Here is a 27547-nt window from a genome sequence, read left to right as displayed (position 1 = left end):
TCTACGGCCGGCCGCCCACTTCCGTCGCGCTCCGGCTCCTCTGGGAGGTGGGTTTGTGTCCGTTCGCGTCTGGGCGGCTCCAGTACCAGGTGGGGCCTGGGGACCCCCGCTGGGGTCTAAGGGTGCTGTCCCCGCTCTCCTGCGCAGTCCCGGCCTCTCGCCCTCGGTGAGCTGCTCCGGAGCCGCGGGGCTTCACGCAGCCGGGCTGTGCCCGGGGCCTCCCGCCGCCGCCACCTTCCTGCTTTTCTACCAGCGCCGCCGCCGTCGCCTCCCCGCTTCCCTGGTTTCCCGCCGCCGCCGCCACCGTCGCCGCCTTCCTGCCGCCGCCAGCACCTCTGGGAGCCCGGCCCACCCCGCCGCGCTCGCCTGGGCCGCGGCTGTCTCCTCCCCGGCCTGGGTGAGATGGCCGGCTAGGTGGGCTGCACCTTGTCCCCGGGCGCGCTGACAGGTAAAACCGTCCCCGTCCTCGCTAGCAAACGAGTGGTTCCCAGAGCAGCCGCGCCAGCTCCACCTGGGCGTGTGTGAGAAATGCAGAGTCACGGGCCTCGTCGGAGCCCGGGGTGGTCAGCCGGAGTCTCCGTGCCCTGCTCGCCGCCTCCTCCGCCGGGCTCCCCTTGATTCCTGTGCTTCATTAAGGCAGGACTTTGATGAAGCCTTGGAGCCCTGGTGGCGCAGCGGTTAAGAGCCTGGCGCCTAACCAGAAAAGGTCCAGAGTTCAAGTCCACTAGTCGCTCCTTGGAAACCCAGTGGGGCAGTTCTGCTCTGTCCTGTCGGGTGGCTGTGAGTCGGAAACTACAGCATCGGGTTTGGTGTTTTGTTTTTTCCTGAAGTATTACCAGTCAGACAAAAAGTAAGTTTGTATGATGAGGAGTATCTTCTCCCTCCCCTTCTTTAACAGTTATAGGTGTTTAAGGTAGATGAACGTGTTTATGGTAGATGATTGGAACTAGGACGTGCATTTAAGACCCTATTTATCCCAATTTCAGGAGGAAAATATTTAGTAGGAGGCACATTTTGAGGAATTCCTTTGGCTGTAAGGCAGGGATTTTTAACCTGAATGTCTGAGGAACAGTGTGGCCAAACCTCGTTGACCGGATGTAAACCGTGATGTGGCTGAACAAGGTTAATATGGGCCCTGAGCGATTTATAGAGATGACTGCAGGCTTGGGTGCTGGTGATCCAGCCACAATTTCTGCTGTCAGGAAGCCACATTTCTTCATAGGCTGAAGACGTCAGGCTTCTTGCAGCAAAACCTGGGCTTATTCCCAGTGTCAGAGCAGTAAATGTTGGGAAGGAGGGGATCACGGGCAGCGTGTAATCAAAGTAATCAAAATACTTGAGCAGGTTCTAGAGGGCCAGCGCACTACAGTGTTACAAAAAGTATCTCCTCCTTTGTAGTAATTATTTTACAAGCCACTCTCCTTAAATAAATGCGAAATGTGCAGTTATTAGACAGTCATGATTTACAGTAAGCAGTTTTGAACATGAAGAAGTGAAGCTTAAATTGATGAGTAAATAAAATGGCATCTGTAATATGACTAAAAAAAAAAATGACTAGAAAATTAAAAAAAAAAAAAAACCAAATGTAATAATGTAGAATGAAGACAGTACTGTATATCAAACTTATTGCAAGTAAGAGCAACAAAATGATACCATTTTACATAGAACAAAAGAGAAATAGTATGTAGACACTAAAGAATGAAACAGCAGCTGCAGATATTTCAAAAATGTCAGTGCTATGGCTGCCAACCAAAGGGCCGGCAGTTCGAATCCGCCAGACGCTCCTTGGAAACTCTATGGGGCAGTTCTCCTCTGTCCTATAGGGTCGCTATGAGTCAGAATCGATTCGATGGCACTGGGTTTAATAATCCGTTGTATGGATTTTTTACATTTTGTTTATCCATGTACCTGTTGATGGACATTTAGGTTGCTTCCACTTTCTGGCTGTTACAAATAGTGCTGCAGTGAACAGTAATGTAAGATACCTGTTTGCATCCTTGCTTTCAAGGTTCTTGGGTGTATACCTAGGAATGGAAATTGCTGGTTTAGATGGTAATTGTATGTTTACCTTTTTGAAGAACCCCCAAATTGTTTTTCACAGAGGCTGCACCGTTTTACAGTCCCACCAACAATTTCTCCACGTTCTCCCCAACTGTTGTTTTCTGGTTTTCTGATAGTAGCCATCCTAGTTGGGGTGAGGTGGTATCGCATTGTGATTTTCATTTTGATCAGTTATTAGTGACTGATGGCATAGAGCATCTTTTCATGCCTTTATTGGCCATTTGTGTATCTTCCTTTGTAAAATGTCTAAGTTTTTTGTTCACTTTAAAAATGGATGTTAAGATTTGTTATTGACGGGTAGGAGTTCTTTATATGTCCTGGTTATTAAACCCTTACAAGGTATGTGATTCCTAAATATTTTCTCCCTCTCTGTAGGTTGTCTCTTCACTTTGTTCATAAAGTCCTTTGATGCTCCATATTTTTATTTAATGACGTTCAGTTTATCTATTTGGTCTTTTGTTGCTTGTGCTTTTGGTATCATATCTAAGATCCATTGTTGAAAAGTAGTCTGGAAAGGGAAATGTTCTTATTTTTTAAAATGGTGAAAAATTGCATGTTTTTAAAAATTCAAAAATATATAGAGGAAAAATCATTAAATGCCATTTGAAATCTCAGCATCTGTAGACATATGCTGTGCATTTATTTTTCTCCTTCCTCCCCTAGAGATAGATATTTGGGAAGTACTCCCTTTTTGGACTGGCGTTCCCCTTTGGAGACATTACTGATAGTGTAGTCACTTCATGTCAAACTCAAAACTTCGTTCAAAACTACTGAATTATCCTAGCTCAGAATCCTAAGGCTTGTTCTTCAGATAACTCCACATTATCAACTTACATTTCCTGAAGGTTTAATACACGCCAGAACCGTGCCCTTCCTTCCGTCTAGCTTGAAGCTTCAGAAGTGGGAGTGGAGCTCGTTCCAGTTGTCACAGTTTGGTTGTTGATTTCCTGGAGGAGGCACCCTACAGGTTGAGATACGGGCTGTTGGGTACCAGGAAGATAGTGGGTGATATAATGTAGATGGTTCAAAGGGCATCAGTTGAGAGAGGCTCACTTCTTGAGTTACAGGCTGTGGAGCAGTGAATGATTCTCAACTTTGAATGTTGAAGTGAACAACTCAGGGATGTTGTTAAAATGCAGATTTTGATTCAGCAGGTCTGGGATGGGGCTTGAGAGTCTACATAACTAACAGGCTCCCAGTTTATGGTGAAAATAATAAGCATAGAAATAAAGGTGTGAATTCAAATTGGACAGGACTATTAGAGAAAATAATAAAAGGAAAGATAATACTTAAATTGGAGAGACACTGGTATAATGATCACGCAAGAGAGAACATTCACCCCGAAACCAAGAAGTTAACAGAGTAGGAATCTGTTGGGTGGGGAAGCTGGGTGGAAAGAAACAGGAACAGAGGTGGGAGAGGGCTCCTTAGAGAAAACTTCATGATTCTCTGGTTTATCGGTTCATCGATTAATTATAATGTTGAAAGAGAAAGCGTTCAGGAATCCTCCCTGATGTCTTGAAAGCTTGGGGACTGGTTATATCATGGTCTGAGAGTAAGGGGGTGGGGGGAGCAGGGAGGAAGGGGAGGAGAACAACTGAAGGGGAATAAAGAAATGTTCATTGCAAAATCAGCAGGAAAAATACTGATCACATATCACAGTGGTGTATATGAAATGAAAATTTAAAAGACAACAAAGCTCAATAGAAGAGTTTTAACTGCACATAATTAAAAATCGATGAAGCATGATAAGTGCATTGACTAAACTTGAAAAATAGTTCTCCCTGGAAATGCGCCCGTGTTGATATCAAATAACTGTGTGTGTATTTCTACGAGGGGCAGAATTACATAGGTGAACACACAGCCTCAGCCTTGGACCCCTGCCTCCCTGGAGGAAATCAGGGTCACATTTCCCAGCTTGTCCAGGCCTGCATGCTTCTCATGCTCTGGTGTAAGTAAATTCCTCTATCTGTGATCTTTTTGCCAGAAGGAAGAGGCCTTCTTAACTGGGTGAGGGATCCAAGTATATGCTCTGGAAGGATGGAGCCTGTTCTGCCTGAAATGCACACACTCTCAGGGTGGAGCATTTTCTTGCTTCTGAAAGAAAACCCTGCCCAGAGAAAGAGCTGAAGGCCAACAGCCTGTCACTCCATTCTTACTCAACACTGTCTCCTCTTTGTCTCTTTCCGTTTCAGGTCCCAGGTGTGGCACAGAGAGAACTAGTCCAGTCTAGGCAGCTGGGTACCTAGGGCGACCGCCTTGCACATCCATGCAGTCATAAGTAAAGATATCACCTGTGTGCACCAGGTATATTCACCGGCCTCCACACTGCCTGGTGACTCTGCTTCCACTACCATCCCTGTTCCTGAAGTGGCTTCTTGGGCTCAGACAGGACATTCCCTTAGACTTCCAGAAGTTGTAGCCTGGAAATGGTGAGTACCACAGAGAATTGGGTAATTCTTAGTATAAGGGGTAAGGCTAAATATGGTTTGGTGGGGAACCAGCTGTGTACTCTGTGTTCTGTGTATCTTTCGTGAGGGAAAAGTTCACAGAAGAGGACAAAATCCTAAGAGGCATCCTAAGTCTTTACTGGGCCCTTTCTCTACACATATGTGGTGTCTCAAGTCTTGGATGCCTGGGGTCGCCTTTCATATGTGACTCTCAGAGCTGTCACCATGGAGCCTTACATCTCCACCCTGGGCCCCGGTGCTCTGTGTTGAATGACAGAATGTCTTAAGCAGAGCCAGAAGACAGGGCAGCTCTGGCTGAGGAGGCTGAGACCCAGACCCTCCAAAGCCATCCTGTCCCCTCACAGCAGTGTTCTTGGCTCCCTCCAGGCACTGGAGCCTTTTCTATGCAGTTCTAATATTATAGTTCCAGCTCTCACACAGTGTGATGGGTTAAAGAACAAGAGAGATGGTTATTCAGGGAAGAATCCTGACTCTTTATGGGTCCTCTGTGGGGCTTGGCATTCTCATGACCTCAGCACAGGAATGAGGCAGGTGAGTGAGTCCTGCTGGATCATGTCTGGAGTCTCCGAAACCATTATTTTTTCCAATTGAGAGTAGTTTTGCTTCAGTCTTTCAGGTGTGTGAGAAGCATTATACCCACTCCAGGTCCCTGTCCTCCCAGGCTCCCTGTGCCTAGAGCTGGTATTAGGTTTCTAAAATTTTTGACTGCTCCTCACAGTTGTGGATTATAAGCTAAAGTTAAAGTGCTCTTTTTGCTAAAGCAGCTCAGGATATGATATTGGTGTATTTAAGTTCTCAGGGTCATAGTTTTCATTGGAAACAAATTTCAAGAGCAGTTACGCTTTTACTGAGAATTTTTGAATTTAGTGGGTATAAAACTTCTGAAACACAGAGGAATGCCTATTTTAACTGATGGAAAAGATGCTCTAAAAGCTTACTTAAATCTTGAGAAGGATCTTAAAGATTCCTACTACATTTACTATATTATGCCAGAACCCCTAATATTTTAAATCTTTTCACCATCTTGGAAATATTCTCCTGATTGAGAGAAAATGGATGTACAGACTGTGTCTGAGGCTGGGTTTTCTAGAGAAGCAAAACCAGTAAAGTGTATAAATATACATAGAAAGAGATTTCTATCGAGGAAACAGCTCCGGTGATTGTAGAAGCTGGAATGTCCCAAGTCCATGGATCAGGAGGGAGGCTTCTCTGGATTCACATAGCCGCAGGGGCTGGCAAACCCAAGATTGATCAGCAGGTTGGAGAGCAGCGCTCCCCCTCTCAGTCTGTGAAGATCAGCGAATCCCAGGATCAGCAGATAAGCTGATAGTTCAAGTCCCAAGAGCCGGAGGTCAAATGAACTAGAGGTGGCTGCAGGACTCAGAGCGAGCAAAAAGCCAAAGTGTCTGCTTTTATTTGGAAGCAGGCCACACCTCCGAGGAAACTCCCTTTCAACTGATTGGCTACTCACAGCAGATTATATCATGAGAATGATCACGTATAAGCATTAAGAATCACAGCCCAGCTAAGTTGATACACAGTTTAACCATCACAGACTGATAGCCCTCGTCTTACCCATCTGGGTCTAAACACAAAACTCTGACTTACATTTTTATGATTTGTATACATATATTTAAAAAAAAATCGAAAGTGTTGCCATCGAGTCAATTCTGACTCATAGCAACCCTAAAGGACAGGGTAGAACGGCCCTATAGGGTTTCCAAGGAGCACATGATGGATTTGAACTGCTGACCTTTTGGTTAGCAGCCGTAGCTCATAACTACTACACCACCAGGGTTTCCATACATATTATTAGACCTTTTCAAACACTTAGGCCCTGAATGATTAAATCTTAAATGGTTCAATACTTATGAATGGAAATTTCTGGGAAACACATTAAATATCGCATTTGATTTATATATGTTTAAAAGAAAAATGATTATGTTTCCCAACAGATTATACCTTCGAAGTTCAAATCTCCACGTGAACTTAAAAAGCATACTGTATGAAGGCTTGTTCCTAACTCGTTCTCATCCAGACCCTCTTCACCAGCTACCTTTAGATAACCAGCTTTATTGTCAATCGTTTTTCTTTTATCTTACCAGTATTTCTTTATATAAATGCAAGCAAAGAGAATTAAAAGTTTTTACTTTCCCCACTTTGTTGCTCAAAGATACTTGGAATTTACACTTGCTTTTTTTCAGGTAACAAATTATCCTGTAGATCTGTTTGTAACAATAGATAGACAGCTTAAGTCGAATGTTGTATAAAAGTCCGTAATGCTTCATTTGGTGGCTGTATCTTCCTTTTTTTGTTTGGTTTCGTTTTTTTTTTTTTTTTAACTTCACCACCATGAGTAGACACTTGGGTAGTTTCCAATATTTTCCTTTTATGAAACTTGCTCTCCAGATCACCCAGTGCCATTGAGTCGATTCCGACTCATAGAGACCCTATAGGATGGAGTAGAACTGCCCCATAGAGTTTCCAAGGAGCGCCTGGCGGATTCGAACTGCCGACCCTTTGGTTAGCAGCTGTAGCACTTAACCACTACGCCACCAGGGTTTCCAAAACTTGCTCTAGTGAATATAAATGCAGATTTCTGAGACCCAGATATAAAAAGTTGAAGTATGAAACCCCTCCTGAAGGGACTGTCAGATTACTTGGTAGAATTAATATGTGAAAATTACATTTCTTTCCCAGTTCTAAATAATGTTTTAAACTTTCTACTGTAAAACTAAAAAAAAAAAAAAAGAAATCCTGTTGCTGTCTGCTCGATTCCAACTCATAGCAACCCCATAGGACGGAGTAGAACTGCCCCATACGGTTTCCGAGGAGCAGCTCGTGGATTTGAACTGCCGACTTCTTGGTCAGCAACCGAGCACTTAACCGTTGTGCCACCGGGGCTCCCTCTACTGTATATTCTAAACAAAGAATGTATGAAACTTTTCATGTAAAGTTTAATAACACTAAACACCTGATTACAAATAGGACTTGGGGAGTTCCTAGAGCCGCCCAGTGTGTCCTGCCCCTCATTAACCTGGGGGTAACTACTCTCTGTTATATTAGAAATTTATTGTTATTATATTATTACAGCTTTACCATCCAAGTCTTAATTCTTAAAATATATATTGTTGGGTTTTTGCATCTTTTGAGCTTTCTGTGAACGCGCTTACTCTGTATGCGTTCTTTAGTGACTTGTTTTTCTTGTGGTGTTTTTGAGTTTCGTACATGTTGGTGTCTTTAAGCTCTGGTCTACCCATGTTTCCCTGTATATATGTGTTCCATTGATGAATGGGCCACAATTTACCTATCCATTGTACAGCTGTAAAAATGACACGGGGGCGGTGTCTGGCCTCCTCTAATTTCACCAAGGGAAAGGAGAATCGAGATCAGTAGCCCAAGGCTGATTCCTATGATGCCGAGGTCAGACAGACCCCCTCTCTCTGCCATCTTTACCAGTTCTAACACCACCCTGTCCCTCCCATGGCACTCTCTACTTCTCTGCTGGGTTCAACAATTCATTGCCATGGTCACACAGAACTCACAGACAATACTCATGATTATAGGATTTATTAGGGAAGTAACAGTTACGATTCAGGTTGAAGAACACTCAGAATACAGTTCTTCCGTCAGGACAGCCTCTTTCCAGTGGTGCTTGCAGGCACGCCTCTCCCTGCCTCTCAGCTTTCTCTCTCCATGGGCTGGAAGCCCACCATGCTGGGTCTCTGCTGCCGGGTCTCGCTGTCTTTGGTGTTACAGCACCCTCTGTCTCTCTCCCTCTGTCTCCTGGTTACAGGAGCTTTTCAGTGCAGGGATCCCGAGTCCAAAGGGCATACTGGCTCCTGGCTGTTCTTCCTTGGTGGTGATAGGTCTTCTCTCTCCCACCTCTGGGGTGGCTTATTTCACATCCAGGAGGATGGCAAAACTGACCAATCCCTTTGGTAGGCCACAATTACCCTATCACACAGTCCTACCCTGTCGCACAGTCCTGCCCAGTCACTTGGGTGGGGGTTACAAGACCATGGCTAGAAAGGCCACAGAAGAGTGATCCATCCCACCGCAGCAGTTTATGAAATGTAGGTGGTTCTAGTTTAGCTTTCCCTGTTGTGACTAGTGCTGTTCTGTTCAGTCTCTTTCCAGGTCCAGGGCCTCTTGCTCAGTAACACTCGTGAGGGGAAACTACTCAGTTGCAGACGATAGCCAAGTTTAAGTTTACTAGGACACGCAGATGTAGTGTCCCAGTTTCCCTCCCCCATAGTGTGTATGTATTTTATTGGTTTCATGTGCCTGACAATGTGGGGTTTATTGAATTAATTTCTGCTTTGTAGTGGGTATGAAATAGTATCATACTCTGCTTTTATTCTGCAGTTACCTTAAACTGCTCCAGTACTGACAAGGCTGTGCATGTTTTCCCGCTTTTAGTTCATCTTTTCGTGACTTTTCAGGACTTCTTTATAGCACCTGGAAATATGTTTCTTATTTATATGTGTTGAAAATTTTTTCCTAGTATGTAGCTTACGCACTCACATTTTGCTGCCCATCGATGAATAGTTTTGAGTTTTGATATAGTTTTGTCAGTGTCCTGCTTTATGTCTTATTTCAGAATTTTTTCTGTCCAGATATCATAGAATCACTCGTTATATAACTTCTGAGTGTTAACAATTTTCATTCTCACATTTAGTGCTTATCTGTCTGGTATTGACTTTTGCATACGGAGTAGGTAGGGATGCTTTAATTATCCCAATTAGATAATTAGTTGACTTCACCCCACATATTGAAGCGCCAGTAGTTTCTGGCAATGCCCTGCAGTGCCTCCTCCATCATGGCACCACTTTCCATGTTGGTAGGTGGGCCTGTGCCTGGCCTTTTTTTCCCCCAATGATCTATCTGTATAGTCTTATACTATCCTAACTTATTATAGCTATACACACACACACACAAAGTGTGTGGATGGGTGTGTGTGTGGGGGGGTGCGTGTGTGTTTGGACAAGTCCCCGTGCAGTATTCCTTAGAACATCTTGGCTATTCATGGACATTTGAAGTATTTTCTGTGAAGTTCTAAGAAGAATAAAATTATTTGGAGTTTTTTGGCAATAACTGTTTCGGTAGAACAGTGTTGTAAAAGCACACTCTAATCTTTTTATTAGGAACCCTGGTGGCACAATTGTTCAGCAGCTCGCCTGTTAACCAAAAGGTCATGGTTACAACCCAGCACCCGCTCCAGCACAGAAAGATGTGGCAGTCTTTTCCTTAAAGATTTATAGCATTGGAAACCCTGTGGGGCAGTACTGCTCTGTCCTGTAGGGTTGCTGTGAGTGGCAATCGACTCAATAGCAGTGGATTTTTTTTGTTTGTTTTATAGTCCTTTAGGTGAAAGTTTACAGCTCAATTTCTCATACAAAAATGTATACACGTATCATCATGTGACCGTAGTTGCAGTCCCTGTAATGTGACAGCACACTTCCCCTTTCCACCCCCGGTTTCCTGTGTCCATTCAACCAGCTCCTGTCCCATTCTTCCTTTTCATCCCACCTCCAGAAAGGAGCTACCCATTTACTCTCATGTATCTACTTGAACTAAGAAGCACACTCTTCACAAGTATTATTTTATGTTTTACAGTCCACTCTAAACTTTTTCGGAAGAGTTGGCTTTGGAAATGGTTTTAGTTCTGGGTTAACAGATAGTCTGGAGGCCATGTCTTCTGGGGTTCCTTTAGTCTCGGTCACACCATTAAGTCTGATCTGATCTTTTTACGTGAATTTGAGTTCTGCACCACACATTTTTCCTGCCGCTTCAGGGACACGGTGTTGTGTTCCCTGTCAAGGCAATCATTGGTGGCAGCCAGGCACCATCTAGTTCTTCTGGTGGGGTCTCTGGTTTATTTGGTCCTTTTGTCCCTTGGGGGCTAATATTTTCCTTATGTCTTTGGTGTTCTTCATTCTCCTTTGTTCCAGGTGAGTTGGGGCCAGTTGATGCATCTTAGATGGCCACTCCCAAGCTTTTAAGACCCCAGAAGCCACTCAACGAAGTAGGATGCAGAACACTTTCTTAATAAACTTTGTTATACCAGTTGATCTAGATGTCCTCTGAAACCATGGTCCCCAGACCCCTATCCCTGCTACTCTGTCCCTCAAAGTGTTCGGTTGTGTTCAGAAAATTTCTTGGCTTTTGGTTTAGTCCAGTTGTGCTGACTTCCCTTGTATTGTGTGTTGTCCTTCCCACCACCTAAGATAATTTTTGGCTACTATCTATTTTTTTTTATCTAGTTAGTGAATTCCCCTCTTCCTCCCTCCCTCCATACCCCCGTAACCGTCAAAGAATGTTTTCTTCTATGTTTAAACCTTTTCATGAGTCCTTATAATAGTGGTCTTTTAAAATATTTGTCCTTTTGCAACTGACTGATTTCAGTCAGCGTAATGCCTTCCAGACTCATCCATGTTATGAGATGTTTTGTGGATTCATCATTGTTCTTTATCAATGCGTGGTATTCCATTGTGTGAATATACCATAATTTATCCGTTAGTCTGTTAATAGGCACCTAGTTTGTTTCTGTCTTTTTGCTGTCGTGAACACTGATGCAGTGAACATGGGTGTGCATATATCTATTCCTGTGATAGCTCTTATTTCTCTAGGATGTATTCCAGGGAGTGGGACTGGTGGATCATATAGTAGTTCTATCTCTAGCTTTTTAAGGAAGTGCCAAATTGATTTTCAAAGTGGTTGTACCATTTTACATTCCCACCAGCAGTGTATAAGTGTTCCACTCTCTCCACAACTTCTCCAACACATTTTATTTTGTGTTTTTTGGATTAATGCTAGTCTTATTGGGGTGAGATGGTATCTTATTGTAGTTTTGATTTGCATTTCCGCACTTTAAATATGTCATCCTGCTGCCTTCTGATGTCCATGACTTCTGTTAATTTGATTGATAATGCCTTGTGTGTCACTTCTGCTTTTTTCAAGATTCTCTTTGCCTTTTCACAGTTTATTTCTCTCAGTGCTAATGTCTTTGAGTTATTCTTTCTTGACGTTGATTGAGCTTTTGGATATGCAGATTCATGTCTTTCATCAAATTTGGGACGATTGCAGCCATTATTTCCACAAATATTCTTTTTGCCCTGTTCTCTTGTGCTTTTCCTTTGGGTACACCTGTAATGCATGTGTTAGTCTACTTGATGTCCCACAAATCCCTGTGGTCTGTTCACTTTTCTTCATTGTTTTTCTCTTCTGCTCTTCATACAATTTCAGTTGTCGTATATCCAAGTTCAATGAGCCTTTCTTCTACCTACGGAGATATGTTATTCAACTCCTCTAGTGAATTTTTCACTTAAGTTATTGTACTTTTTAGTTCCAAAATTCGCTTCTTTTTTATAATATCTCTTTATTAATATTCTCGTTTTCTTGTTTGTTGCCGTTGAGTCAGTTTCAACTAGTGGTGATCCCGTGTGTGTAGTAGAGCTGCTCTACAAGATTTTTTAGCCTGTGACCTTTTGGAAGCAGATTGCCAGGCCTGCTTTCCGAGGTGCCTCTGAGTGGGTTTGAACTGCCAACCTTTCCGTTAGTAGTTGAGTGCTTAATTTTTTGCCATCCAGGGACTTCTCATTTTGTTAACACATTGTTTTCCTTTAGTTCTTTGTCCGTGTTTTCATTACTCTCTTTCTCTAGCCCGCTCTGGGTCTGCGGGCTGCTACCGCTATCAAACTGCCACCTAACCGAGGAGCAGTTGAGGCATGAGCAATTATAACATTCCACAAAGCTTTCCTACCATTTTGAAGTCACCTTTTTTTAACTTGGTGTTTGCATGTTGTTGTTTTGTTCTGCTGTGACAATTCAGACTCGTGGCGACCCAATAGGACAGGGTAGAACTGCACCCATAAGGTTTCCAAGGCTGTGATCTTCATGGAAGCAGGCTGCCACGTCTTTTTCCCACAGAGTGAGCAGCTGGTGGGTTCGAACTGCTGACAGTTCTTTCACTTATAGCCAACGTTTAACCACTGCGCCACCACTGCTCCTTTGTGTTCATATATGCTAAATATGGAGAGAAAATGGAATTACATAAAATGCTCAGTTAAAACAAGAGAAGGCAGGAAAGAGTGGAAGACAAAAAGGAAAGGGTGTCCAGGTTGATGCCAATGCAACTATGTGACACTGATCACTCTAAATAAAATGATTAAAATAGAAAATATTTGGTCTGCAAGAAATCCATTTTATATATAAAGACAAATATTAAAACTAAAGAGATGGAGAGAAAAGGGACAGAGGTCTTGCCTTGTCTGCAAGAAAACACCAAAGGAAAAAACCAAGCAGAAAATGGCAGAGCCACCTTTGGAATCAAGCAGAAGTTTATAGCAACTACGATACCCTGAACTTCTAGATGTGTGGTTTGGGCTCTGTCATTAATTTTGTAAAATTCTTAACCATTATTCAAATAGTTCTCTCTTCTGGTATTCTCGTTGTGCATGTGTTACATCTTTCGGTTCACAGTTCTTGAATATTCTTTTCCACTTTTTTCTTCATTCTTTTTTCTTCGTATTTCAGTTTTGCAGGTTTCTATTAGACCTATGTTAAAGCTCACTAATTTTTTCTTAGCTGTGTCCAACCTATTGATGATCCCTTTAAAGACATTCTTCATTTCTCTTACAGTGTTTTTGGTTTCTAGGGTTTCCTCTTGATTTTTCTTAGAGAGTTTCCATCCCTCTGCTCTCATTACCCATCTGTTTGTGCACGTAGTTTACTTTTCACATTGGAGCCTTTTTATATGAATCATGTTGTTGTTAGGTGGTGGTGTTAAAAAAAAAAAAAAAAAAATTTTTTTTTTAGTTGTTTTAAATTCCCAGTCTGGTAATTGCAAAATCTCTGCCATATCTGAGTCTGGTTCTGATGCTTACTTTATCTGTTTAATCAGTAGACCATTGGCATTTATTAATATCTCATCCTCCTTTCACCAGTGCTTTATGTTTTATTGTGTGTTCTGGTAGGTCTTAATGGAAGAAGGTGAAATTCTTCTTTTCCACAAAGAAAAGATCTGATTGTGGAAATAAGTCTTTAATTCATAGAAGATTCGTTCCCCTCTGTTACGTGTTCTGAGCCATAAATGCAAAGAGGAATAAGACTGGAATTGGTCATAGTCAAACTGTGCATAGATAAGTTCAGTGTGTTACAAATATTGTTAAATCTGTAAGAGAGAATGACACCACCGGGAGGTAAATGTAGACAGCAAAGGGATGAGGCTGATTGGCAAAGTTTATAGTAAAACACAGAACCTTGTGTGACCTCCCTGTGAAATCTCAGTTCCCCAGGACCGTCAGCCTCAGCCATCCTTTTGCACACATTGGGAAAGATGGTACCTTGCTGATCCAGAATATGTGTGATCTTTTAGAACTCAGTGGTCTTTGAGGATGTGGCCGTGGACTTTACCCAGGAAGAGTGGGCTTTGCTGGATTTTTCTCAGCGGGAACTCTACCGAGATGTGATGATGGAAACCTTCAGGAACCTGGACTCAGGTAAGCTTGGCTTCATTTTTCTTATTTACTTCCTTAGTGAATAAATATGTCATACTCACTGACCTTCTTATAGGATTTAGGTTGAGGAATTGGAAGACATTGGCAAACGTGACAAGTGTTTTCCCTGCTCTCGTGGGGCTTAGAATCTAGTGGCTTCCCCATGAAAGTAAAAATCTATGTATTAAAAAAAACAGCCAAATCTATTGCTGTCGAGTCGATTCCGACTCATAGTGACCCTACAAGACAGAGTAGAACTGCCCTGTAGGGTTTCCAAGGAATAGTTGGTGAATACAAACTGCCAACCTTTTGGTTAGCAGCCAAGCTCTTAACCACTGCACCATCAGAGCTTCTTGTATTAAAATGACTCTGTTTTTCTTAGGGTTAAAATCCTTGAGGCTCTTTAAGTGTTGTAAGTGTGTGAGGATTGACTTCAGGGATCACTTTGAGGCAGAGAAATTTGTGGTTTGGTATCTTGTTAGCATTTTACCATGTTTATTACAAATTTGATGTGATGATTTTGCAGCAGATAAATTCATGCCTGCCCATCTATAGAAATCGTGGAGACCAAAGTATTGGTGCAGTGTCAGGGAAATATGCTTCCCTATCCTCCCTCATGATCTGTCTTTCTCTGTGAGCATTGTATGGACTACATTAAATTTTCTCATTGAGAAGCAAGGGAAAGATGTTTGGAGAGTAGACATAGGACTTATCCAGAGCTGTAGTGTCATGGAGCACCAGGAAAGCAAGAATTCTTCGATGCACTGTGGGGATGGAATCACATTTGAAGAAATCAACTTGAAATAATCTCTCTTAGTTTTAGGAGCAGAACTTAGACACATACCTGACCTGACTTTTGATTTTTCATCAGTCCTCTGTCATGCTTTCTGTGTTTATGGGAAAAGACCTCGCCATTTCCTCTTTTAATATTACCTTTACACACATGCGTTGTTTGCAATACCTTTTTATTTTGCTTTCCTAATTACAACCTACTTATGTAACTATCCATCTCCCTTGTCATGGAGTTATTAGTAAATTTCTTAACCTTTTGACCATTGCCAAAGTCGTGTAACAGCCAAGTGCCTCAAAGCCTTTCTTCACACATGCCTTGTGCCTCAAAAATTTCCTTGCCATTTTGTTTCCTACTGTGGAACTGCACTAAAAATTATTGGGTCAGTTTTTCAACAGGATAATAACGAAAAAAAGTTATCCATGAAGAATGACTCCTGGTTCTCCATGTTAGGAGAAATCTGTGTATTCCATGGCATTGAATGTCAGCACAACAACCAGGGAGAGCATATGAGGTGAGTATTACATGACAGTGAGCAGTGCCTCAGGAGAGTCCTAAGGTGTCATGACATTTCTCTGTGTGTGTGTAGAAAACTAACTAAAATGGTATGTTCATATAATTTTCACAACACAGTATTCCCATAAATGTGAGTCAGATAATTGAGTATTTGAAACGTTTCACTTGTACATAATTATCGGAGAGCTCCATTATTTAGAAACACTGTGACAGTAATTGTAAGACTCTGTGAGATGATTCAGCCTGTGCAACATGAGACAACACATGGCAGAAAACATATTCACTCTGTGTGGTAATTGTGAAATGGTAACAGCTTTAATTCTAACAACATACTGCCTGTTTTTTAACAGAATATGTACAGTAGAGAACCTCCATGAAAGTAAAGAAAGTAGACTAAAGAAAAGTACTGAAGAATATCAATGTGAAAAAACATCCAGCTGGATTGGAAATCTTGCTAGCCTCAAAGGAACTCACACTGGACTAAGTCCTTCTGAGTGCTTTGAGTGTGGAAAAGCTATCATGGATCATTCATCATTTGAGCATCACATTGGATCTCACACTGGATACAAACATTATTGTAACAAATGTGGAGAAGACTGCAGTTGTTCCTCTTACCTACAACCTTTTGAAAGAGAGAATCTTTGTAAATGTAAGGATTATGGGAGACCCTGTAGTTGTTCCTCACCGCTCACTGAACATACAGGAATTCTCAGTAGAGAGAGGCCTTATGAATGTAAGGAATGTGGGAAAGCCTTTAGTTCTTCCTCATCATTCACTAAACATGTCAGAACTCACAGTGGGGAGAGGCCTTATGAGTGTAAAGAGTGTGGGAAAGCCTTTAGTCAGGTTTCAGATCTCACTAGACACATTAGAGCTCACAGTGGAGAGAAGCCTTATGAATGTAACGAGTGTGGGAAAGCCTTTAGCTATCTCTCAAACCTCACTAGACATATACGAACTCACAGGGGAGAGAAGCCTTATGAATGTAAGGAATGTGGGAAAGCCTTTAGTCGTTCCTCTTTCCTCGCTACACATATACGAACTCACAGTGGAGAGAGGCCTTATGAATGTAAGGAATGTGGAAAAGCATTTAGTTCTTCTTCATCCTTCCGTAAACATATAAGAACTCATAGTGGAGAGAAGCCTTACGAATGTAAGGAATGTGGGAAAGCCTTTAGTCAGGTTTCATATCTCACTAGACATGTAAGTGCTCACAGTGGAGAGAAGCCTTATGAATGTAAAGAATGTGGGAAAGCTTTTAGTCACTGTTCACAACTCACTAGACATGAAAGAGCTCACAGTGGAGACAGGCCTTATGAATGTAAGGTATGTGGGAAAGCCTTTAGTCAGTCCTCACACTTGACTAGCCACATAAGAACGCACAGTGGAGACAGACCTTATGAATGTAAGGAATGTGGGAAATCTTTTAGTCAGTGTTCACAACTCACTAGACATGAAAGAGCTCACAGTGGAGACAGGCCTTATGAGTGTAAGGAATGTGGGAAAGCTTTTAGTCAGTCCTCACACCTCACTAGCCATATAAGAACACACAGTGGAGACAGGCCTTATGAATGTAAGGAATGTGGGAAAACTTTTAGTCAGTCTTCACATCTCACTAGCCATATAAGAACACACAGTGGAGACAAGCCTTATGTGTGTAAGGAATGTGGGAAATCCTTTAGTGATTACTCATCCATCACTAGACATTTAAGAACGCATAGTGGAGAGAGACCTTATGAATGTCAGGAGTGCGGGAAAGCCTTTAGGTCTTCCTCATCCCTCCGAAAACATGCTAGAACTCACAGTGGAGATAGACTTTATTATAGGAATGTGGGAAAGCCTTTAATCAGTCCTCATCCCTCACTAACCATAGATGAGTTCACAGTATAGAGAGTCCTTATGAGTATAAAGAATGTCAGAATGCCCTAGTCCTCATATCTCACCATTTAAGAACAGTGAACAGTGGAGAGAAACCTTATCGATGTAAGGAATTTGGGAAAGTCTTTGCTATTCCTTCTTACCTCAAGGAACACAAAAGAAATCTTAGTGGAAAGATATTTATGTATGTGAGGAATGTGTAAAGTCTGGTTATTCCTCATGCCTCACTAAACAAGGGCCCACAGTGAATAGAAGCCTTGTGAATGTAAGCGTGAGAAAGCCTTTAGTTATTCTTCATTCCTCAGTAAAATTATAAGAATTCACAGAGGAGAGAGGCCTTATGTACTTAAGGAATGAGGGGAGCTCTTCAGTTTTCACTCACCCTTTTGATAATATGTGAGGACATATACTAGAAGGGAAAACGTAAGTAATGTTGGAAGGCTTTTGGTAATCCTTATCTTTTAAAAAGCCTGAAGAAAAACCCATGGGAGAAAACCCATGGAGGGTAAACAATGTGATATGGAAAAGTTTTTGCTTTTCCTCATGTACTTTCCAAGATGTGAGGATTCATGCATATGGGAAAACATTCAGTAATTACTTCTAGTAAATATGTGAGTTGTCAAGGATTTCAGTTTACTTGGATATACATTCAGTGCTCATGGAAGCAGCAGTCAAGAAATCAAATGACGCATTGCACTGGGCAAATCTGCAAAAGACTTTAAAACGTTAAGAAGCAAAGATGTCACTTTAAGGACTAAGGTGCGCCTGATCGGAGCATAGCATTTTCTGTCGCCTCGTGTGTATGTGAAAGATGAACAATAAATAAGGAAGACCAAAAAAGAATTGACGCCTTTGAATTACGGTGTTGGCAAAGCGTATTTAATACACCATGGACTGCCAGAAGAACAAACAAATCTGTCTTGGAAGAAGTACAGCCAGAGTGCTCCTTAGAAGCAAGGATGGCGAGACTTCATCTCACATACTTTGGACATGTTATCAGGAGGGATCAGTCCTTGGAGAAGGACATCAAGCTTGGTAAAGTAGAGGGTGAGTGAAAAAAAGGAAGACCCTCAACGAAATGGATGGACACAGTGGTTGCAACAGTGGGCTCAAGATAACAATTGTGAGGATGGTGCAGGGGTGGGCAGTGTTCCATTCTGTAGTATATAGGGTGACTGTGAGTTGAAACTGACTCGATGACACCTAACAACATCACCAACAAATATGTGAGAAGTTGAACTTCTGGAAAATCATATATATGTAAAGACTATGGAAACATCTATCGATCTTTTTGAAATCTTAGAAAATGTGAAGTATTACACTGCGGCTTGATACTATAAATGTCAAAGATGAGGGAATCCTTCACTGTCTTGTCTCAGTTAGGATCCCTGTGAGATCTCACATGCAGAGACTGTGACTCAAAGCCAAGTTACCTTTCAGTTATATGACTTTGGATAAGTATCAAAATGTGTATTGGTTCTTTTATATAAAGATTGTCTTTATTATAAAGTCTCATCAACACATTGGTACCTTGAGGTGTGTTTTCTTTTTATCAACTATTTTAAGTTTTTATAGGTTTTCACATTATAATGCAATATGTTGTCATTGTAGAATATATGATGTCAACGGGAAATTTAAAGGAAAACTGAAAAATCACTCAGTATCCCACGGCTCATGCTGTTTTGGGTAATTCCTTTTAGTCTTCTTTGTATGCAAAGCAGTGTTTGCCTAGAGAATATCAATTATGTCGTATGTGTAGTGCTCTACTGAGCATTTTTTTCCATTACTTCTGTCATCCTCCACAACTGTTACGATCTTTGGATTATTGATGAGAAAACTGCACAGAAAGTTTTGACCCAAATACTTGCTACCTCACAAAAATGCCCCATGCAAGTGGTACTGTGAGAAGCAGGGTTTCCATGAAAGGAGGGCTCCTCTTTGGAGTTCCACATGGACCCACAGCATGACCTAGCAGTAATGAAACTTCAGTCCAGCACAGGCCCAGAGCCTGTATTTTGAGACAGTCCTACTTTTGGTAATTCTCTGGTTCCTGGAATGTGTGCCAGTCTAGGAGCTGAGGCTGCGATTAATTACTGGGCTGAACTAGACTGGCGACTGCTGCTCCACCTGATGTGCCTACCTCAGCAGTGTCGTATTGCATGCCAGCTACTGATGTTAACCACATCAGTCTCCCAGAATTGCCAGTAATTTCCCCATTGTTGGGAGGTTAGGTTGTTAGGCTTTTTTCTGCCTGTAACTATACCTTTTTAGAATTATTATCATAAGTTAATTAAGTTTTGTCATGTACAGGTAAGTTTTAGTTTGCTGACTTGCTGATGTTTCAACCTAAAATAGACTATATAAACTTGTGAAAAGGAGTATAATACTTCAGACAGGGATGTTATTGGACTGGACTGGGAGTTTTAGAATTCTTGTGTAGAAACTTTTGAGGTTTTTCAAGTTGCTGCTAAGCCAGCGTAAGATGGAACCAAGATTACGTACATGAGACTGAGTAAAATAAAAGAATTACCATAGGTCTTTATGAGAATATTACTGATGTTCAATGTTCTAATTTTTAAATACAAAAAAAATTTATTTCCCTTTCCCTATTTTAATGTAATCATCAGTTATTTCAGTAACTAACATCATTACGGAAACCCTGGTGGCGTAGTGGATAAGAGCTACGGCTGCCAACTGAAAGGTCAGCAGTTCGAATCCACCAGGCACTCCTTGGAAATCCTATGGGGCAGTTCTACTCTGTCCTGTAAGGTTGCTATGAATCGGAATCAACTTGAAGGAACGGGTTTGATTTGTTTTAATTTAATATCATTATGCTGGTTATAGAATGCCCTGTAGGTTAAGAGACACTGTAGTAGTTTAAATAATTCCACCTATCAACTACAAAAAATGAATGCTGAGATGACTCTGATAAAAAGTAGTTCTTCTAAACCACATGGACCTCTTTCCTGTTGCTTATACCGACTCTAATGTTGTTAAATATTGTAAGTCCTTAATCCAGTACTCTAAGGAATATTTTCACAGATTAAAGAAGTCTTTAACAACCAAAATCAAAAACCCAAAATCTGTCTGATATTGTTCCAGAGGACTATGTATATTAAAAATGGACATGAGTTAAAAGATTCCTTGGGACCTCATTGGAAAAGATTGTATGTAGTTCTCCTTACATATCTTTATGCTGCTAAGTCACAGGGAGTTAAGCCTTGAATACACCTCTCCCAATTAAAGACTGTAGTTCCTGTTTAGACTGTCCAGCCAACAAAAAGACTCAAATTCGCCTACTCCAATAAAGAAGTCGTTGGTTTTTGCAAAATTCTGTTGTGTGATCTCTGGCATCGTTGCTATCACCAAGGCCGTATTTTCCAACTATAGATCACCTTTCTAACTTTCGTATTCCAATCACCAGTAATTATCAAAGCATTCTGATTGCATGTTTGATCAATTTTGCACACTGCAGAAGTTGGTAAAAATCTTCAATTTCTTCATCTTTGGCCTTAGTGGTTGGTGTGTAAATTTGGATAATAGCCATATTAACTGGTCTTTCTTGTAGACATACGAATGTTATCCTGTCAGTAATAGCATTGTACTTCAGGGTAGATCTTGAAATGTTCTTTTTGACAGTGAATGCAGTGTCATTGCACTTCAAGTTGTCATTCCCAGACGGAATACACAGGAATCAAATTGACTGTGTCTGTGGGAAAAGTCAACGGAAAAACTCAATATCATCAGTCAGAACAAGGCCAGGGGCTGGCTGCGGAAAAGACCATCTGTTGTTCATATGCAAGTTGAAGTTAAAACTGAAGAAAATCAGAACAAGTTCGCAGCAGCAAATAATGTGACCTTGAATATATTCTACCTGAATTTAAAGACCATCTTTAGATTTCACACATTGAACACTAATGCCTGAACGAACACCTGATGAATTATGACATCAAGAACAGCATAAACGAAGAAAGCAAGAGGTCATTAGGAAGACAGAAAAGAAAGAAAAGACCAAAATGGATGTCAGAGAGACTCTGAAGCTTGCTCTTGAACATGCAGTAGCTAGAGCAAAAGGAAGAATTGATGAGGTAAAAGAGCTGAACAGAAAACAAAGTATTATAACGTATTACAGTGACATGTGCAAAGCCATGGAAATAAAAAATCAAAAAGGAAGAACACAGTTGGCATTTCTCAAGCTGAAAGAACCAAAGAAAAAATTCAGGCCTCAAGTTGTAAGATTTTAAAGGGTTCTATAGGGATAATATCAAACGATACAGGAAGCACAAAAGAAGATGGAAGGAATACACAGTCACTCTACCAGAAAGAATTGGTCAACATTCAACCATTTCAGGAGTTAGCATATGCTCAGGAACTGATGTTACCAGAGGAAGAGGTCCAAGCTGCACTGAAGGCACTGGCAAAAGACAAGGTTCCAGGAATTGATGGAACACCAATTGAGATGTTTCAGCAAACGGATGCATTGCTGGAAGTGCTTACACGCCTATGCCAAGAAATTTGGAAGACAGCTACCTGTCCAGCCAGCTATAGAAGAGATCCACTTTTATGCCTATTCCCAGGAAATGTGATCCAACCGAATGCAGAAATTACCAAACAGTATCATTAATATCACATGCAAGCAAAATTTTGCTGAAAATCATTCAAAAGTGGCTGCAGAGGTATATCCAGAGGGAACTGCCAAAATTTCAAGCAGGATTCAGAAGAGGATTCAGAACCAGGGGTATCATTGTTGATGTCAGATGGATCCTGACTGAAAGCAGAGAATACCAGAAAGACATTTACCTGTGTTTTACTCACTACGCAGAGGCATTCGACTGTGTAGATCACAACAAATTATGGATAACATTGTGAAGAGTGGGAATTTCAGAACATGTAATTGTGCTCACGAAGAACCTGTGCATGGATTAAGAGGTAGTTGTTAGAACAGAACAAGGGATACTGCAGGGTTTAAAGTCAGGAAAGGTGTGTATCAGGGTTGTATCCTTTCACCATACCTATTCAATCTGTTTGCTGAGCAAAGAATTCAAGAAACTGAACTATATGAAGAAGAACGGGGCATCAGGATTGGAGGAAGACTCATTAACCTGCATTATGCAGATGACATAATCTTGCTTCCTGAAAGTGAAGAGGATTTGAAGTACTTACTGGTCAAGATCAGAGGCCACAATCTTCAGTGTGAATTACACCTCACTATAAAAAAAAAAAAAAATCCTTACAACTGGACCAATAAGCAACATCATGATAAATGGAGAAAAGATTGGAGTTGTCAAGGTCAATCAACACCCTTCGAAACAGAAGTCAAGAAATCAAAAGACGCATTGCATTGGGCAAATCTGCTGCAAAAGACCTCATTGAAGTGTTGGAAAGCAAAGATGTCACCTTGAAGACTAAGGTGCACTTGACCCAAGCCATGGTGTTTTTAGTCACCTCATGCATGCAAAAGCTGGAGGATGAATGAGAAAGACGGAAGAAGAATTGATGCCTTTGAATTGTGTTGGCAAAGAAAATCGAATGTACCATGGACTGCCAAAAGAACAAGAAGCAAGGATGGCGAGACTGTATCTCACATACTTTGGACATGTTATCAAGAGGAATCAGTCCCTGGGGAAGGACGTCATGCTTGGTAAAGTAGAGGGTCAGAGAAAAAGAGGAAGATCCTCAGCTAGATGGATTGACACAGTGGTTGCAACAATGTGCTCAAGTATAACGATTGTGAGGATGATGCAGGACTGGGTAGTATTTCGTTCTGTTGTACATGGGGTTGCTATGAGTTAGAACCGACTTGACAGCACTCAACAACAAACTTCAGTAAACAGGAGTAGACTGCTAAGACAGAAGCAGACACATCTAGAATGAGACTCCATGCAGGTAGATGAGATTTTTGAACTAAGCTTTATAATCTTTACTTTCCTATTTATCTTGATTATCCTTCAACAAGTTGATATTCTCCCCTATAAGGTATATTGTGTAGAAACCCTAAAGTAGCTGCTCTTTGTTTGATACTTAATAGACTTTAAAATAACATTTTATCAACTGGAATTAGTAAATTAATACTGTTCCATGTGTTACTTTTTGATTTATGCTCACTTCTTTCTTCCCCATGCATATGCAGGGTATTAAGGTCCTTGGACTCCCGTTCCTACTGCCGTAGGTAATCCTTATAGGATTACATTTAAATGCCCTTATCCCTAAGTCAAGAAATTTCCCTCCATGTTAAATTTTTGTCTCTGCTACATGTTCTTACCCCCACCTAACACTTACAGCCTTTAAAGTTGTCTTACTATATTATTTTTAATTAATATTTTTATATTTTGAAGCTTTTATTAAGTAAATAAAAGCTATTGATATAATTTTTTAAAATGTAGGTGCTAAAGAAAACCTAAAGGTAATGCAATTAAAAGGTCTCTATGAGTCAGAATCGACTCGTAGAAACTCCAGCAGATAATTAAGTATAAAGTCCCTAAAAGATAACTAAATACGGCTAGATTTCTTGTAAGTCATCCTGTTTTAACATTACTCAGATCTTTGCAAAGATGCTATAATACCTACATAGGAAATTGTCCTTGGCTATTTCATTTTGCTGTGAATTTCACATCCATACAGAAATACTGTTTTATAACATTTAAGTTACATTTTTCTTAACGAAAAGAATGTTATGCTTTGTAAAGAAAGTAAATATTTGTCCTCAAAAGGATAAAAATAATCAGTTATCATATATAGCTCTATTCTCTAGAAACAAGTCATCCTGACTAAAGTAATTTTTATAGCTAATTACTTTTGAGATGACTAATTTTTAAGATCTAAAATAATTATTTCAAGATGAAAGTTCAGAATTTAACAGTTACTTTTTAAAAGAGGAAACCCTGGTGGTGTAGTGGTTAAATGCTACGGCTGCTAACCAAGAGGTCGGCAGTTCGAATCCGCCAGGCGCTCCTTGGAAACTCTATGGGGCAGTTCTACTCTGTCCTATAGGGTCACTGAGTCGGAATCGACTCGACGGCAGTGGCTTTGGCTTTCGCTTTTTTAAAAGAATAATATTTGTGGTAGATTGTGTATTTTTTTTCCTAGCACAAACCTCTTGCTGGGAATGGGTCTATTTAAGAACAGCTAACTTCTCCAGTGAATGCTTAATTTCATATAATGCCCCTCCTAGATTTTAAAACATGGCTTTTTTCAGAAAATTTAAAAGTATGTTTACAGAAAAATAAAAAATAAAGCCTCTTTACGTTCAAATGTGACTATTAGCTAACGTTAAGAAAACTGTCTATTTGTGACAACTTCTTGGCAGACTTGGCTTGAACAAATAAGTCCAGCCATCCCTCTCCCAGCTGAAAATAATGGGACCAACATAGTATGTGCCCCATGTGGACGCAATTTTTTTTTCATATGGAGGATCAAGATACCCCACTGTTGCCAATTCAAACCCAAATGATAAGTCCCATACCTGGACTCTGTCCTGTTTGGATGGCTGTAATATAACATGTGGATGTACTTCAAGCCTCCTAGGAGTACCTTTAGACATCCGTTTTTATAGTAAAAGTCTACATTAGCCTAACCCTCTAAATTTGTTGGAAAGAGAAAAGGGGCATAAACTATAGAAACAACCTCAACCAAAGCCTAACCAATCGAAATACTGTAAGTTCTGTTCTTAAAACCATATAAAATGTGTAGTGATTGTGCCTTGAAATCCGTGGTTTTATGTTGATGGGCAGAGTAGATCCCAATTTGAATCTTTTCTCTAAACCCTTAATAAACCTGTCTGTTTCACTCTAAACCAGCATCTAAGTTTTCTTTGACAATCAGATAGGCTTACAGTAAAAATTATTGTTTATCAGAAATTCCAACATAACCAAGCATTCATGTTTTAATTTACTACATCTGCACTCCTACACAGACCACGCTCAGCTGTCAGCACTCCCTAACCTTGTCACCCTCTTCCTTGCACTTAGGATTCCCCGCCAGCAGTCTCATCCTCATGGTAAACTTATCCTTCAAGAACAAACTCGGATGCCATTGTCTCTGTAAAACATCTTGTATTTTCCTCAGGTAGTTAGACCATCCTGTGATACTTTTCTCAAATTTCTATTAAAGAACTTATCACATTGAGTTGGCTCCTGTCTCCATCACCATCCCTGATGTCTCTCAAGGGGTACAGCTGGGTCTCAGGTATCTTTTTATCTCTATGCCTGGTATCTATGTAGTAGATACTTAATAAAAGTTTGAAGGAATGAATGAGTGAATTTTATAAACGGTTGCTGAAGGACTTACCTTGCATCCTCATATGCCTGCTCCAGCCTTGTGAGTAGGAACTGACCTGGGACTATCAGCTAGGTCTTGGTGTTGCTACAAATTGGCCTGGCAACTAGGTTCTCAAAGCTTTGTTCACCGGTTGAACTAAAACAGTTTCAACAGAACATCAACATCAGACAAGTCCATTCTGGGACTCCAGTGGATGAAGATGAGAGTTAGGCCACTCGCAATCACGTCTGAATACAAGGTATGAATATTATCCAAGCCACAGCATACTAAACATCCCCACTTCTGGTTAATGTGACTGACTGCTGCCTCTTTGCCAATTACAGCCTTAGCCTTTACAGTCTGGTCTGGCCTCTCCATAGAGAAGGTTTATGGTGATACCCAACCGTAGAATTACCCCCACTTCTTGCAACATTCAATCCAAAGCAAACTCGAGTAACCCATTGCTGTCCAGTAGATTCTGACTCATGGCGACCATATAGGACAGAATAGAACTGTCCCATAGGGTTTCCAAGTAATGGCTGGCAGATTTGAACCACTGACCTTTTGGTTGGAAGCCAAAATCTTCCACAAAATCACCTCACACAGGCTCTTTTCTAATAGCTTCATATTAAGACATGCCAGTGTTCCCCTTGTGGTGCATTCACCTTAGTTAAAGAGTCATAAACCCACCTTGTTCAATTACGGACGCGTTTCTAGTGGTCTGGCTCCAAGGCATTGACACACTTGGCTCATGATAAGTACATACCAAATGTTTGTCCAAAAATAGCATTGAGATTTTTGCATCACCAGACGATTTATTGCTTTTTGGGTACATACACAGTTGAGGGTGTATGTGTCAGGTTTACATGAAGAGTGTCAAATGACCTGCAACAGAAAAACTTCTAATTGGTTGTGGCTTGTTCTCCTAGTCACACAAATGACAAATATCTCAAAATGTGAGCCTGCTGCACCATAACTGATGTCAGTAAGCCACAGACATCTGGAAAAACCAAAAGCATTGCTTATGTAAAATGCTTCAAAGTCCTGGAGAAAGAAATCATTTATGAACACATTTCAAAATAATGCCATATATTTGTACTGCATGGTTTTCAAAGTTGTTTGAACTCAGTTACTTTCTGGTCATGTCCAGGCCCACTGTCATGACTAAAAGTGGCTTAGCATTTGTGCTTATCGCGAAAAGAATAAAAATACAGAAAACAAATGTATTAAATACTGAATTAAGTGTTTATAACATACATTTTCTTATTTAACCTTAACAGTACCCCAGCATGGTACATGTGAAAAAACTAAAATTGTACAGTATTTCCAAAATCAAAATAAGGATCAATTTGGAATTTGAAATCAGATCTTGAATACAACATCTAGTGTTTCTCATACAACATATACAAATGTTTACTAAATGTCATCTTCGACCTGACTGAGGGCCAAATTCTGAGATTTTCGGGAGCTCAGAGGGGTAAAAGGAAACATGTTCCCTTTGTATGCAACTCATATCCAAAAAAGTCTGTCCCCTACCAACTGACTGCATATATAAGGGCTGTAGGATTAAATAAAAGGCTCCTTGTCATGTGTATTACCCAGAGTTAGCCAAGCTGCGAGGACTGACAGCACAGTTCTCCCCACTGCCAGTCTTCTCAAGAATTCTGACACCAACTGAAAGGATTTAGGTTCCAGCTACAGAGAAGGCACAATCCTCAAGCATGCTGTCACTTCTCAAATATTGTATAAATCTACTCTTAAACAAGAACTTGAGAAATAGTTTAAACAGAGAAGAAAATATTCTTTGATGGTTATGAGGGGGGAGGGAGGGTGAAAGAGGTATTCACTAATTACATAGTAGATAACTAGGTGAAGGGAAAGACAACACACAATACAGGTGAGGTCAGCACAACTGGGCAAAACCAAAAGCAAAGAAGTTTCCTGAATAAACTGAATGCTTCGAAAGCCAGCAGAGCAGGGGCAGAGGTTTGGGGACCGTGGTTTCAGGGGACATCTAAGTCAATTGGCATAATCTATTAAGAAGACATTCTGCATCCCACTTTGGAGAGTGGTGT

At 40.9% G+C, this 27547-nt stretch overlaps 1 protein-coding gene across 5 annotated transcripts; it reads left to right on the top strand.

Annotated features, from left to right (window-relative positions):
* On the top strand, positions 1–27140 carry LOC100666969 (zinc finger protein OZF-like). 5 transcript variants are annotated; one of them, XM_064280447.1, is made up of 5 exons: positions 1–47; positions 4257–4493; positions 13912–14035; positions 15210–15336; positions 15689–27138. In XM_064280447.1, the coding sequence occupies exons 2-5, from the start codon at positions 4491–4493 to the stop codon at positions 17226–17228; spliced, it is 1794 nt and encodes a 597-aa protein (XP_064136517.1). In that variant the 5' UTR covers positions 1–47; positions 4257–4490; the 3' UTR covers positions 17229–27138. The 5 variants fall into 5 exon arrangements, with proteins under 5 accessions (XP_064136517.1, XP_064136515.1, XP_064136516.1 ...); XM_064280445.1 differs by lacking the exon at positions 1–47 and adding an exon at positions 316–448; XM_064280446.1 differs by lacking the exon at positions 1–47 and adding an exon at positions 3657–4012.
* The last annotated feature ends 407 nt before the right edge of the window (positions 27141–27547 follow it).

The sequence above is a fragment of the Loxodonta africana genome, chromosome 3, assembly GCF_030014295.1.
Source record: "Loxodonta africana isolate mLoxAfr1 chromosome 3, mLoxAfr1.hap2, whole genome shotgun sequence".
Lineage (NCBI taxonomy): Eukaryota > Metazoa > Chordata > Mammalia > Proboscidea > Elephantidae > Loxodonta > Loxodonta africana.
The sequence above is the reverse complement of the archived record's forward strand: the minus strand, read 5'-3'. Positions and strand labels throughout refer to the sequence as shown.